Source organism: Papio anubis, chromosome 1 (genome assembly GCF_008728515.1).
Source record: "Papio anubis isolate 15944 chromosome 1, Panubis1.0, whole genome shotgun sequence".
NCBI classification, from domain to species: Eukaryota; Metazoa; Chordata; class Mammalia; order Primates; family Cercopithecidae; genus Papio; species Papio anubis.
In genome coordinates this window covers 14,871,505-14,884,138 of record NC_044976.1, presented here as the reverse complement: position 1 = coordinate 14,884,138, position 12,634 = coordinate 14,871,505, and the positions used below count along the sequence as shown (strand labels likewise).

General features: G+C 49.7%; 1 protein-coding gene across 6 annotated transcripts in view; it reads left to right on the top strand.

Moving 5' to 3' along the window:
- SPATA21 (spermatogenesis associated 21) overlaps window positions 1-12,634 on the top strand; it is a 47,507-nt gene that overhangs the window by 28,600 nt on the left and 6,273 nt on the right. For 5 of the 6 annotated variants that reach the window (XM_017957549.3, XM_009200150.4, XM_009200149.4 and 2 more), the window contains 4 exons: window positions 137-222; window positions 4,929-5,066; window positions 5,984-6,055; window positions 6,182-6,299. In XM_017957549.3, coding sequence (XP_017813038.2) covers window positions 137-222; window positions 4,929-5,066; window positions 5,984-6,055; window positions 6,182-6,299 — 414 coding nt within the window. Of the gene's footprint in view, window positions 1-136; window positions 223-4,928; window positions 5,067-5,983; window positions 6,056-6,181; window positions 6,300-6,382; window positions 6,471-12,634 lie in introns of those variants that run through there. The other variant, XM_017957552.3, reaches the window with a different exon arrangement.

Sequence of the window (12,634 nt, the reverse complement as noted above, 5' to 3'; positions counted from 1 at the left end):
TGCCATTCTTGATCCTTCCTGGCTCCCCAAAGCCTCCCCAACGACCTCCTCCTGCAGGCTTCCCCAACCCCTCCCCTAGCTATCAGCAGGGTGGGCGGCCGGATGTTGCCCTGGGCCGGGGTTCTGTCCTCTGCAGGCAGGAGCCGGAAGAGCAGAGCCTCCAAAAGCTGTATCAAAACCGGGAAAAGTCCGAGGAGCAACTGACCCTGAAGCAAGAGGAAGGTGAGGGCAGGGAGGCCAGGGAGGTCCCAGCACAGGCAGGACCCTTGGTCCTTGGGGGTTTATAGGTGCAGGGCAGACTGGGGTGTTTTCCAGATCACACGGCTGCCGCCATGCCCACCACAGCCCCGTGTAGCAGATCCAGCAGCGGTTTTGCACTTGGCCTGTGGGGCAGGGCAGGGTAAGGGGTTGGCCCCAGCTCACAAAGCTGCTGGGTTGGCGGAGCCAGAACTCATGCTGGGTCAATTTTTTTTTTTTCTGAGAAAGAATCTCACTCTGTCGCTCAGGCTGGAGTGCAGTGGCACGATCTCAGCTCACTGCAACATCTGCCTCCAGGGTTCGAACGATTCTCCTGCCTTAGCCTCCTGAATAGCTGGGATTACAGGTGTGTGACACCACGCCCAGCTAATTTTTGTATTTTTAGTAGAGACGAAGTTTCACCATATTGGCCAGGCTGGTCTCGAACTCCTGAACTCAACTGATCTACCCGCCTCGGCCTCCCAAAATCTGGAATTACAGGCGTGAGCTACCGCGCCCGGCCTTGTGCTAGGTCTTCTGACTCGAAGTCCAGCGCTCTCCCTGTGCCAGAGCTGCCTCTCTGAGAGAATGACAGAAGCCTTGCAGAGTGATTTAGGTTTTGGAAAAGTTTCTGCTTCCCTTAACCCAAGCCTGCTCCATGGTCCTCTTCAGAGCACCCTGGATAGGAGACAGGGCTCCAGGAACCCTGCCCATCGTAGACAGTCCCTCATCATTAAACAAGGACACCAGCCTAAGCATCTCCCCCATTCCCACTGCATCTCACCTTCACCAAAAAGTTAAAAAGTTCTGAATGCCTACCCTGCTCTCTATTGTCCTCAGAACGGGGTCCTGTGACCCCACTCCCCTATCACCCTGGCCCTAGAAGAATGGATGTACATCCTCCTTCCATCCCCCACTCCTCCCCAAAGCCTGCAACCCTCTTGGACAAAGTGGTCCCTTCCTCTGTCTTCCCTGGATGCTCTCACTGGCTCCCTGTGACCCCATCCTTTAAGTCCACCCCTTTTAGTATTAAAACCCTCTACCATGGCTGGGCACAGTGGCTCATGCCTATAATCCCAGCACTTTGGGAGCCTGAGGCAGGAGGATCACTTGAGGCCAGGAGTTCAAGACTAGCCTAAGCAACATAGTAAGACCCCCATATCTACAAAAAATTTAAAAATTAGCCATACATAGTGGCATGAGCCTGTAGTCCCAGCTACCCAGGAGGCTGAGGTGGGAGGATCACTTGAGCTCAGGAGTTTGAGGTTATGGTGGGCTATGATTATGCTACTACACTCCAGCCTGGGCGACAGAGCAAGACCCTCTCTTAAAAATAAAATAATATACAACTCCAGCCGGGCGCGGTGGATCATACCTGTAATCCCCACACTTTGGGAGGCTTAGGTGGGTGGATCACGAGGTCAAGAGTTCGAGACCAGCCTGACCAACATGGTGAAACCCCGTCTCTACTAAAAATACAAAAATTAGCCAGGTGTGGTGGTGCGTGCCTATAATCCCAGCTACTCAGGAGGCTGAGGCATGAGAATCGCTTGAACCCGGGAAGCGGAGGTTGCAGTGAGCCGAGATCGCGCCACTGCACTCCAACCTGGGCGACAGAGCAAGACTCTGTCTCAAAAATAGTAATAATAATAATAATAATATACAACTCCCTAGCCACCCTCCTAAGTGCAGCTCTCCCTGCCCACCTCCTTGAGCAGTTCATGAACAATGTGCCACTTTGACTCAGAGACTCAGGGTCCCACAACTCCCAATCCCTGTCTGGTAATAAAGGGCCGACTGCCCTGCTCCGATGGCTCAAACCACGAGGCATTCTGAGTGATCACACCTGCTTCTGAGAGTTGCTCTGGTTTTTCCTTCTGTGATGTGCCTGCCCACGACAGGTCACCACATGCCCCAACACCAGTTCTAGCCCCACCTCTTCCCCACCATTCAGCGCTGTTTGTCAGAGACTTCCAGGCTAACAGAGGCTATTGTGTGCCAGGCACTGAGTTCATACAATACCTCCAAGAGGGTGCGCTGTTGTTACGGCCATCGTACAGATACGGAAATAGAGGCTGATGGAAGTGCAGCAACTTGCCCATGCCCAGCGTCCTAGTCAGAGCGGCCTGCCATAACAGAGGACCACAGACTGGATGGCTGAAACAGCAGACATTTCTTTTTTTTTTTTTTTTTGAGACGGAGTCTCGCTCTGTCGCCCAGGCTGGAGTGCAGTGGCCGGATCTCAGCTCACTGCAAGCTCCGCCTCCCGGGTTCTCGCCATTCTCCTGCCTCAGCCTCCCGAGTAGCTGGGACTACAGGCGCCCGCCACCTCGCCCGGCTAATTTTTTGTATTTTTTAGTAGAGACGGGGTTTCACTGTGCTAGCCAGGATGGTCTCGATCTCCTGACCTCGTGATCCGCCCGTCTCGGCCTCCCAAATGCTGGGATTACAGGCTTGAGCCACCGCGCCCGGCCTAGACATTTCTTTTGTCACAGTTCTGGAGGCTGGAAGTCCAAGATCAGGGTGTCGGCAGGTTGCTTTCTTCTGTGGCCTCCCTGCTTGGCTTGCAGATAGCTGTCTTCTCATTGTCCTCACATGGTCTTTCCTCTGTGAATGGGCAACCCTGGTATCTCTGTGTGTGTCCAAATTTGCATTATTTATTTATTTACTTATTTACTTATTTGAGGCAGGGCCTTGCTCTGTCACCCAGGCTGGAGTGCAGTGGTGTGATCCTACCTCACTGCAGCCTCTACCTCTGGGGCTCAAGTAATCCTTCCACCTCAGCCTCCTGAGTAGCTGGGACTACAAGCATGTGCCACTGTGCCTGGCTAATTTCTAAAATTTTCTATAGAGACAGAGTTTCTTTTTCTTTTTTTTTTTTTTTTTGTTTGAGACGGAGTCTCGCTCTGTCGCCCAGGCTGGAGTGCAGTGGCTGGATCTCAGCTCATTGTAAGCTCCGCCTCCCGGGTTCACGCCATTCTCCTGCCTCAGCCTCCCGAGTAGCTGGGACTACAGGCACCCGCCACCTCGCCCGGCTAGTTTTTTGTATTTTTTAGTAGAGACGGGGTTTCACCGTGTTAGCCAGGATGGTCTCGATTTCCTGACCTCGTGATCCGCCCGTCTCGGCCTCCCAAAGTGCTGGGATTACAGGCTTGAGCCACCGCGCCCGGCCTAGAGACGAAGTTTCTTATGTTGCTCAGGCTGGTCTCAGACTCCTGGGCTCAAGTGATTCTACTGCCTCAGCTTCCCGAAGTGCTGGGTGGATGGTGTTAGCCATCGCACTTAGCCCAAATTTCCTTTTTGCATGAGGACTCCAGTTGGATTGGATTAGGACACACACTAAAGGCCTCTTTTTAACTTAATCACCTCTTTGAAGGCCCTATCTTCAAACATAGGCAGGTTCAGAAGTACTGGGGGTTAGGGCTTCAACATAAGAGCAATCCAGCTTATTAAATGGCAGAGCCAGGCCAGGCACAGTGGCTCATGTGTGTAACTCCAGCACTTTGGGGGACTGAGGCAGGAGGATTGCTTGAGCCTAGGATTTCAAGACCAGCCTGGGCAACATAGGGAGACCCCATCTCTACTAAAAATAAAAATTAAAAAAAAAAAAAAGCTGGGCATGGTGGTGTGCACCTGTCATCCGAGCTACTGGGGAGGCGCAGATAGTAGGATCCCTCGAGGCCAGGAGATCCAGGAAGCAGTGAGCCGTGATCACACCACTGCACTCCAGCTGGATCAACAGAGTAAGACCCTCTATTGACTCCAACCCAGATTTTGCCATGGGACTGAGAAACCTGACACACAATCTGACTAGTACACGGCCTTTGTATCACTTGGTGCTGCTCTGCGGTGTTCTCAGACCCTTCCCATCCTCTGGTCTGGTCCACACAAGGCAGCAATCCTTTCGACGGCGTTCATCCAGATCGACCAAGGACCAGATCGACCAAGGACCAGCGCACAGACTTAGTCAGAAAAACTGTCCAGTCATCTAACCTCTGAGCCTCAGTTACATCGTTCTGAGGCTCCCCATCGTTACAACGGGAATAAGCACTCTACTCTTGAGAACATAGCTATAAAGAGTCTAGTCCAGTGTCTGGCACACAGTAGGGTGCCCTAAAGTGGGTGGGCCACTGGCGCTGAGTGAAGGCCACTAATTAGCTGAGCTGTTGGCACCCAAACTAAACCCTTGGCCTGGATTTGGAATAGACAGCAGAGTGAGTCAACGGGATCACAGCCCTTTCTTTTCTTTTTTCTTTTTCTTTCTCTTTCCTCCCTCTCTCCTTCCCTCCCTCTCTCTTTCTCTCCTTTTTTTTTTTTTTTGGAGTCTCACTCTGTCACCCAGGCTGGAGTATAGTGGCGCAATCTCAGCACACTGCAACCGCCGCCTCCCGGGTTCATGCGATTCTCCTGCCTCAGCCTCCCAAGTAGCTGGGACAACAGGCATGCACCACCATGCCCAGCTAAGTTTTGTATTTTTAGTAGAGACAGGGTTTCACCATGTTGGCCAGGCTGGTGATCTGCCTGCCTTGGCCTCCCAAAATGTTGGGATTACAGGCATGAGCCAACGCATCCGGCTCTTTTATTTTCACTTTTGATGGTGGAGGCGGCTGGCAGGAGGGCGGTTGGGGTGATGGGATGAACGAGAGAAACAAGAAACGCCCCCACCCCACATAACCCTGCCCTCCCTACAGCCTTCCGCAGCTACTTTGAGATCTTCAATGGCCCTGGTGAGGTGGATGCACAGAGCCTGAAGAACATCCTGCTCCTAATGGGCTTCTCTGTGACGCCGGCCCAGGTGGAGGACGCCCTGATGAGTGCTGATGTCAATGGTGAGTAGCAGAGGGCTCCACTCTGCGTCCCAAGCAGGGCCTGCTTCACTGGCTTGAAGCCTGTGCAGTTGCATGAGGCTCTGCACCTAAAGGATTCCGTGCTTGGTTTAATGCTCTGCTGTCACAGTCTAGAAATGCCTTTGTTGTTCTTGTTGTTTGAGACGACGTCTGGCTCTGTTGCTCAGGCTGAAGTGTAATGCTGTGATCCCTGCTCACCACAGCCTCAACCTCCTAGGCTCAAGCAATCCTGCCACCTCAGACTCCTAACTGGGACTATAGGCGCACTACCACGCCTGGCTAATTTTTTATTTTTTGTAGAGGTAGGGTCTTTGTTGCCCAGGCTGGTCTCAAACTCCTGGACTCCAGGAATCTGCCTGCCTCAGCCTCTCAAAGTGCTGGGATTACAGGTGTGAGCCACTGCGCCCAACATCATATAAATTCTTAACATTTTTTTTTTTTTTTTTTTTGCTTTTTTGTTTGTTTTTGTGACAGAGTCTTGCTTTGTCGCCCAGGCTGGAGTGCAGTGGCACCATCTTGGCTCACTGCAACCTCTGCCTCTCAGATTCAAGCGATTCTCCTGCCTCAGCCTCCCAAGTATCTGGGATTACAGGTGTGCGCCAACACTCCTAGCTAATTTTTGTATTTTTAGTACAGATGGGGTTTTACCATGTTGGCCAGGTAGGTCTCAAACTCCTGACCTCAGGTGATCCACGCACCTCGCCTCCCAAAGTGCTAGGATTACAGGTGTGAGCACTTTCAGCTTCTACTTTCCTGTGTGCCCCATGTTGTCTGCATTGAGTATGCACTGCTTGATAATCAGACCCAGAGAGCAACTTCTAATCACCACGCCTGGGCTGCAAGGCATGGACCTGTTCCGAAGGTCCCTGCCCACCCAGTTACTCCTCTGGCCTCCACAGGAGATGGTCATGTGGATTTCAAAGACTTCTTGGCTGTGATGACAGACACCAGGCGCTTCTTCTGCTCTGTGGGTGAGCAGGGATGAGCCCAGGGTAGTCAGAACTGGAGGAGGAGCTGCTGGGAGGTTGCTTGCGGGGAAAGGAGAGGGCATTCAGGAATGCCCTGTGGTAATGGCAGCCACTATCCCTTGTCTCCAGAACAGAACGCCCTGACGGACATGGCTCCCCACAACCCCCACACTCTACTCTTTGAGATCCTGTCCCTGCTGGTAGAGATGCTGGCCTTACCAGAGGCAGTCTTAGAGGAAATCACAAAGTGAGTGGGGCTGGTTGTTGGGGATGAAGGGTTGTGGACACAGAGGTGGCATCTAGCATTTTGACACTGAGAACTTTTGGTAGTTATGACTTTTAGTCACAAGTGAAAGAAACTGGAGGCTGAAGCACGAGAATCGCTTGAACCCAGGAGGTGGAGGTTGCAGTGAGCTGAGATCGCACCACTGCACTTCAGCATGAGCGACAGAAAGACTCTGTCTCAAAAAAAAAAAAAAAAAAGTGAAAGAAACTAGATTAAAACTGGCTGAAGCAAAAGGGGAATGTATGGCTCAAATCACTGGTTGGGGCCTCAGGACTGGCGCGATCCCAGAGACCAAATGATACCAGTAAGGCTTTCTCTCTCCACCTATCCATGTCTATGCATTGGCTTTGAGCTCAGCTAGGCTCTCCCTACAGAGGGAGGGATTCCCATGGAGCTGGCGGCCCCATGCTCACACCCTCCTAGTGCAGCAAGAGGATTTCTTCCCTGCAGCACCCATCAAGCAGTCCCAGGAAAGGAATTTGATGGACCCTACCTGGGCCAGAAGACACAAAAGCCTCCACGTGTCTCCAGGGCAGGTGGGTGGGTAGGTAGTGGTTCATCTAAGAAGGAGATAGCCATAGGTGAAACAACAAGAACATTCCAGGGTTAGAAGCAAAGGGTGAAGGCAGAACAGTCCAGTTGATCTTCAAATAGCAGTTTCAGGCCCTCATGCTTCAGAGGAGCCTGAGACTTCATCTCCTGTCTTTGAAATGAACATATTTTAATGCTTGTTGCTCAATAAATGCTAGCTTTCAACAGAGGTGAAAGCCTGTTGCCCAGGCTGGAGTGTTAGTGATACAATCACGACTCACTACAGCCTCGACCCCCTGGGTTCAATCGATCCTCCCACCTCGGTTTCCCTAGTAGCTGTGATTACAGGCGCGTGCCACCATGCGTGGCTTCCCAAAGTGCTGGGATTACAGGCATGAGCCACCATGTCCAGCCAAAAGGCACTTTGTTGCTGGTCAAGGTGGTGTGTGCCTGTAGTCTAGCTACTCAGGAGGCTAAAGGGGAAGGACTGCTTGAGCCCGGGAGTTCGAGGCTGCAGTCAGCTATGATGGCACCACTGCACTCCAGCCTCGGTGACAGAGTGAAAGTCCATCTCTTAAAAAAAAGAAAAGCAAAGCCAGGCGTGGTGGCTCATGCCTGTAATCCCAGCACTTTGGGAGGCCACAGCGGGCGAATCACAAGGTCAGGAGACCAAGACCATCCTCGCTAACACAGTGAAACCTCATCTCTACTAAAAATACAAAAAGTTAGCTGGGCGTGGTGGCGGGCGCTTGTAATCCCAGCTACTCAGGAGGCTGAGGCAGAAGAATCACTTGAACCCGGGAGGCAGAGGTTGCAGTGAGCCGAGATTGCACCACTGCACTCCAGCCTGGGGGACAGAATGAGATTCCGTCTCAAAAAAAAAAAAAAAAAAAGGAGGGAAGGAGGGAGGGAGGGAGGGAGGGAGGGAGGGAGGGAGGGAGGGAAGGAAGGAAGGAAGGAAGGAAGGAAGGAAGGAAGGAAGGAAGGAAGGAAGGAAGGAAGGAAAGGGGAATTTGGAGTTCTGTCTGTGCCTCTTACTAGTTCAGTAGCCTTGGGCAAATTGCTTTCTCTCGATTCAGTTTCTTCATCTGTAAAATAAGGGCATGTTTCCTCAACTCTTCAATGCAAGTGATGGAAGGATATGAGGACAGGAGCGTATCTCACAGAATTGAGCCTGTAGGAACCAGGCTTTCAGCCTGCTGGGGTCTCCTCTCAGTGCATCACACAAAGGCTTGCCCTTGCCAATCAGTAAGTTGGACTAATTTTTTTCCTACCACAGACTAGGCCTTTTCCACATGGGCCAGAGAAAGGGGAATGAGTGCAGCCTGTTCCAGCAAGAACAATTTAGCAACTCCAAAGACAAGAGATTTTTTCCAGCCGGGCACAGTGGCTCATGCCTGTAATTCCAGCACTCTGGGAGGCTGAGGCGGGTGGATCACCTGAGGTCAAGAGTTCGAAACCAGCCTAGCCAACATGGTGATACCCCGTCTCTACTACTAATACAAAAATTAGCCGGGCATGGCGGTGGGTGCCTGTAATCCCAGCTACTCAGGAGGCTAAGGCAGGAGAGAATCATTTGAACTCAGGAGGCGGAGGTTACAGTCAGCTGAGATCACGCCAGTGCACTCCAGCCTGGGCAACAAGAGCGAAACTCTGCATACAATACAATACAATACAATTGGATTGTTTGTAACATAAAGGATAAATGCTTCAGGGGATGGTTACCCTTGAAGTCTCACTCACTCTATTGCCTAAGCTGGAGTATCCATTGTGAATATATATATATATATATATATATATATATATATTTTTTTTTTTTTTTTTTTGAGACAGTCTCACTCTGTCGCCCAGGCTGGAGTGTAATGGCACGATCTCAGCTCACCACAAGCTCTGCCTCCCAGGTTCAAGCAATTCTCCTGCTTCAGCCTCCCAAGTAGCTGGGATTACAGGCACCCGCCACCATGCCTGGCTAATTTTTGTATTTTTAATAGAGACAGTGTTTCTCCATGTTGACCAGGCTGGTCTTGAACTCCTGACCTCAGGTGATCCACCTGCCTCGGCCTCCCATAGTGCTGGGATTACAGGTGTGAGCCACCATGCTCGGCCTCTTTTACTTTTAGATATACAATTAAATTATTATTGACTATAGTCACCCTGTTGTGCTAATACTTGATCTTACTCATTCTTTCTATTTCTTTGGTACGCGCTGTGTCACCCAGGCTGGAGTGCAGTGGCGCGATCTCGGCTCACTGCAAGCTCCGCCTCCCAGGTTCAGGCCATTCTCCTGCCTCAGCCTCCGAGTAGCTGGGACTACAGGCGCCCGCCACCACGCCCGGCTAGTTTTTTGTATTTTTAGTAGAGACGGGGTTTCACCATGTTAGCCAGGATGGTCTCGATCTCCTGACCTCGTGATCCGCCCGCCTCGGCCTCCCAAAGTGCTGGGATTACAGGCTTGAGCCACTGCGCCCGGCCTATTTTTTGCTTTATTTTAATTTTTGAGATGGAGTTTTGCTCTTGTTGCCCAGGCTGGAGTGCAATGCCGCAATCTCGGCTCACTGCAACCTCCGCCTCCTGGGTTCAAGCAATTGTCCTGCCTCAGCCTCCCAAGTAGCTGGGATTACAGGCATGTGCCACCATGCCTGGCTAATTTTGTATTTTTAGTAGAGATGGGGTTTCACCATGTTGGTCAGGCTGGTCTCAAATTCCTGACCTCAGGTGATCCGCCCACCTTGGCCTCCCAAAGTGCTGGGATTACAGGTATGAGCCAATGTGCCTGGCCTTTTTTTTTTTGAGACAGAGTCTTGCTCCATTGCCCAGGCTGAGTGCAGTGGCACAATCTTGACTCACTGCAACCTCTGCCTCCTGGGTTCAAGCAATTCTTCTGCCTCAGTCTCTGGAGTAGCTGGGACTACATGGGCACACCACCATGCCAGGCTAATTTTTGTATTTTTAGTAGAGACGGGGTTTTACAGGCTGGTCTCAGATTCCTGACGTCAACCTATCTGCCCACCTCAGCCTCCCAAAGTTCTGGGGTTCACTTTTCTTCGATTATTTATTATTATTTTTTCAGATGGAGTTTCGCTGTGTCACTCAGGTTGGAGTGCAATGGCGCAATCTCGGCACACTGCAACCTCCGCCTCTGGGTTCAAGAGATTCTCCTGCCTCAGCCTCCCAAGTAGCTGGGATTACAGGCACCCACCACCATGCCTGGCTAATTTTTCTATTTTTAGTAGAGACAGGGTTTCACCATGTTGGCCAGGCTGGTCTTGATTTCCTGTCCTCAGGTGATCCACCCACCTCAACTTCCCGAAGTGCTGGAATTACAGGCGTGAGTCACTGTGCCCTGCCTCTTCAATTATTTTTTCATTCTGTTCCTCAGACTTGATTATTTCATTGTCCTATCTTCAAGTTCACAGATTCTTCTGCCTGCTCAAATGTACCTTGAATCCCTCTAGTAAAATTTTCATTTCAGTTATTATACTTTCCAACTCCAGACTGAAAAGTAATTACTCCACTGTCCTGTCTTCAAGTTCACTGATTCTTCTGCCTGCTCAAATCTGCCTTGAATCCCTCTAATGAAACTTTCATTTGAGTTACTGTACTTTCCAACTCCACAATCTTTTTGGTTTCTTGTTTGGATTTTTTTTTCTCTTTTGTACTTCCATCTTGATCATATATTGTTTTCTTGACTTTCTCCAAGTCTTCCTTTAGTTCTCTGAGCATCTTTTAAGAGAGCTGTTTTATAAAGATTTTGTCTAGAAGATCTGCTGTCAGGTACTTTTAAGGGACTGTTTCTGTTTTTTTCCTTTAAACTGCCATGCTTTCCTGTTTCTTTGAATGACTATGATTTTTTGCGGAAAACTGGACATTTGAATTTAATAATGTGGTAACTATGAAAATAAGATTCTCCCCCTTCCTCAGAGTTTGCTGGGTTTTGTTATTGTTTGCTTATTTATTTTTGTTATTGTTGTTGTTGTAGGCTGTCTCTGTGCGAAAGAGCAGTCTAAGGCATACATTTAAGGTCTTCTCAGGTTTTTCTGAGCCTGTGCCTTTCCCTAGAAACTGGGATTACTTTCTAACTTTCCCCCATATATGCGGTTGCTTTTGAATGTCTTAATCTTTAATGTCTGCCTCCGAAAAGGGTGAAAAGAGAAAAATGAAGTGGGGAAAAGGGTACTCGCCCTTTACATTTCCTGGAAGTCACTTCAGCTGGAAGGCGGCATGGCTTACCAAACAAACAGAAAAAAAACCCCGGGGGCAAGGGCTTGCAACAGTGTAGGGAGGTACAACAGCCCCTCCTTGCACCTTTGCAAGGCCCATCACTTTGCACCTCTGTTTTCAGAAGCAGCCATTTGTGATCAGAGCACAATTTCCAGTATTCTGGAGGACAGGGTCCTTTTTGCCTACCCTGGCTCCAGCAAGCCAAGCTGCTCCTGGAATCCATGCACATCTGCCTCCCAGGGGCTGGAAACGGAAGATAAATAGCTGATATTGTGCTAAAAGCTTAACTTGACCAAAATTAAGTGCAATTTGCAATCCAAACCTTCCCCTGGATGGTGCAAGACTCCAGAGTTCCAAAATAGTATGACAGATTCTGCCAGCGCAATTGTTGTGTAGGTTTGAAGGCAGATTCCTGGTGCTTCCCACTCCACCATCTTCCCCTAATATGATCTTAAGTCCATCCAGTGAATTTTTCACTTTGGGTATTGCTGTTCTGGTATTTTTTGTAGATACAGGGTTTTGCCATGTTGTCCAGGCTGGTCTTGAACTGGGCTCAAGCAATCCTCCTGCCTCAGCCTCCCAAAGTGCTGGGCTCAGAAAAGACCTGAGAAGACCTTAAGTTTATACGTTAAGCTGATCTTTGGCACAGAGACAGCCTACAACAACAACAAAAATAAATACATAAATAAACAGTAACAAAACCCAGCAAACTCTGAGGAAGGGGGAGAATCTTATATTCATAGTTACCACATTATCAGATTCCAATGTCCAGTTTTCAGGGAAAAAATCACAGTCATTTAAAGAAACAGTGAGCCACTGCACCTGGCCAGGTATTGTATTTTTCATGTTTAGAAATTTTATCTGACCAGGTGTGATTTATGGCATTTGCACTGCAATTGTACAATCTCTTTTCATTATCTTCCTTTTCCTTCGCCTCTCTCCTGCATTATATCTCCTGCTTTCTTTTTCTTTTGAGGCTGAGTTTCACTCTTGTTGCCCAGGCTGGAGTGCAGTGGTGCCATGTTGGCTCCCTGCAACCTCCGCCTCCTGGGTTCAAGCGATTCTCCTGCCTCGGTCTCCCCAGTAGCTAGGATTACAGGCATGCACCACACCACGCCCAGCTAATTTCTGTGTTTTTAGTAGAGACGGGTTGCACCATGTTTGCCAGCCTGGTCTCGAACTCCTGACCTCAGTTGATCCTCCTGCCTCAGCCTCCCCAAGTGCTGGGATTATAGGTGTGAGCCACTGCACCTGGCCAGGATCTCCTGCTTTCTGAAATCATATCTTTTTCTTTTTTGGTTTATATTCTCACTTTGGAAGAACATGTCCTCCAGTAGCTTCTTGGGAAAGGACGCATGGGAGGTAATATTATCTATAATGACAAATGTGTTTATTCTATCCTCATACTTACTGGACAGTTTAGCTGGGTATAGAATTTTAGGCTGGTGTCTTAGTTAAGAAATAGACCCCAATACACTGTAGTTCAAAAAGACAGGAGTTTACTCTCTTATACTGACAGTTTGGAGGAAGCAGGCAGGAAGAGA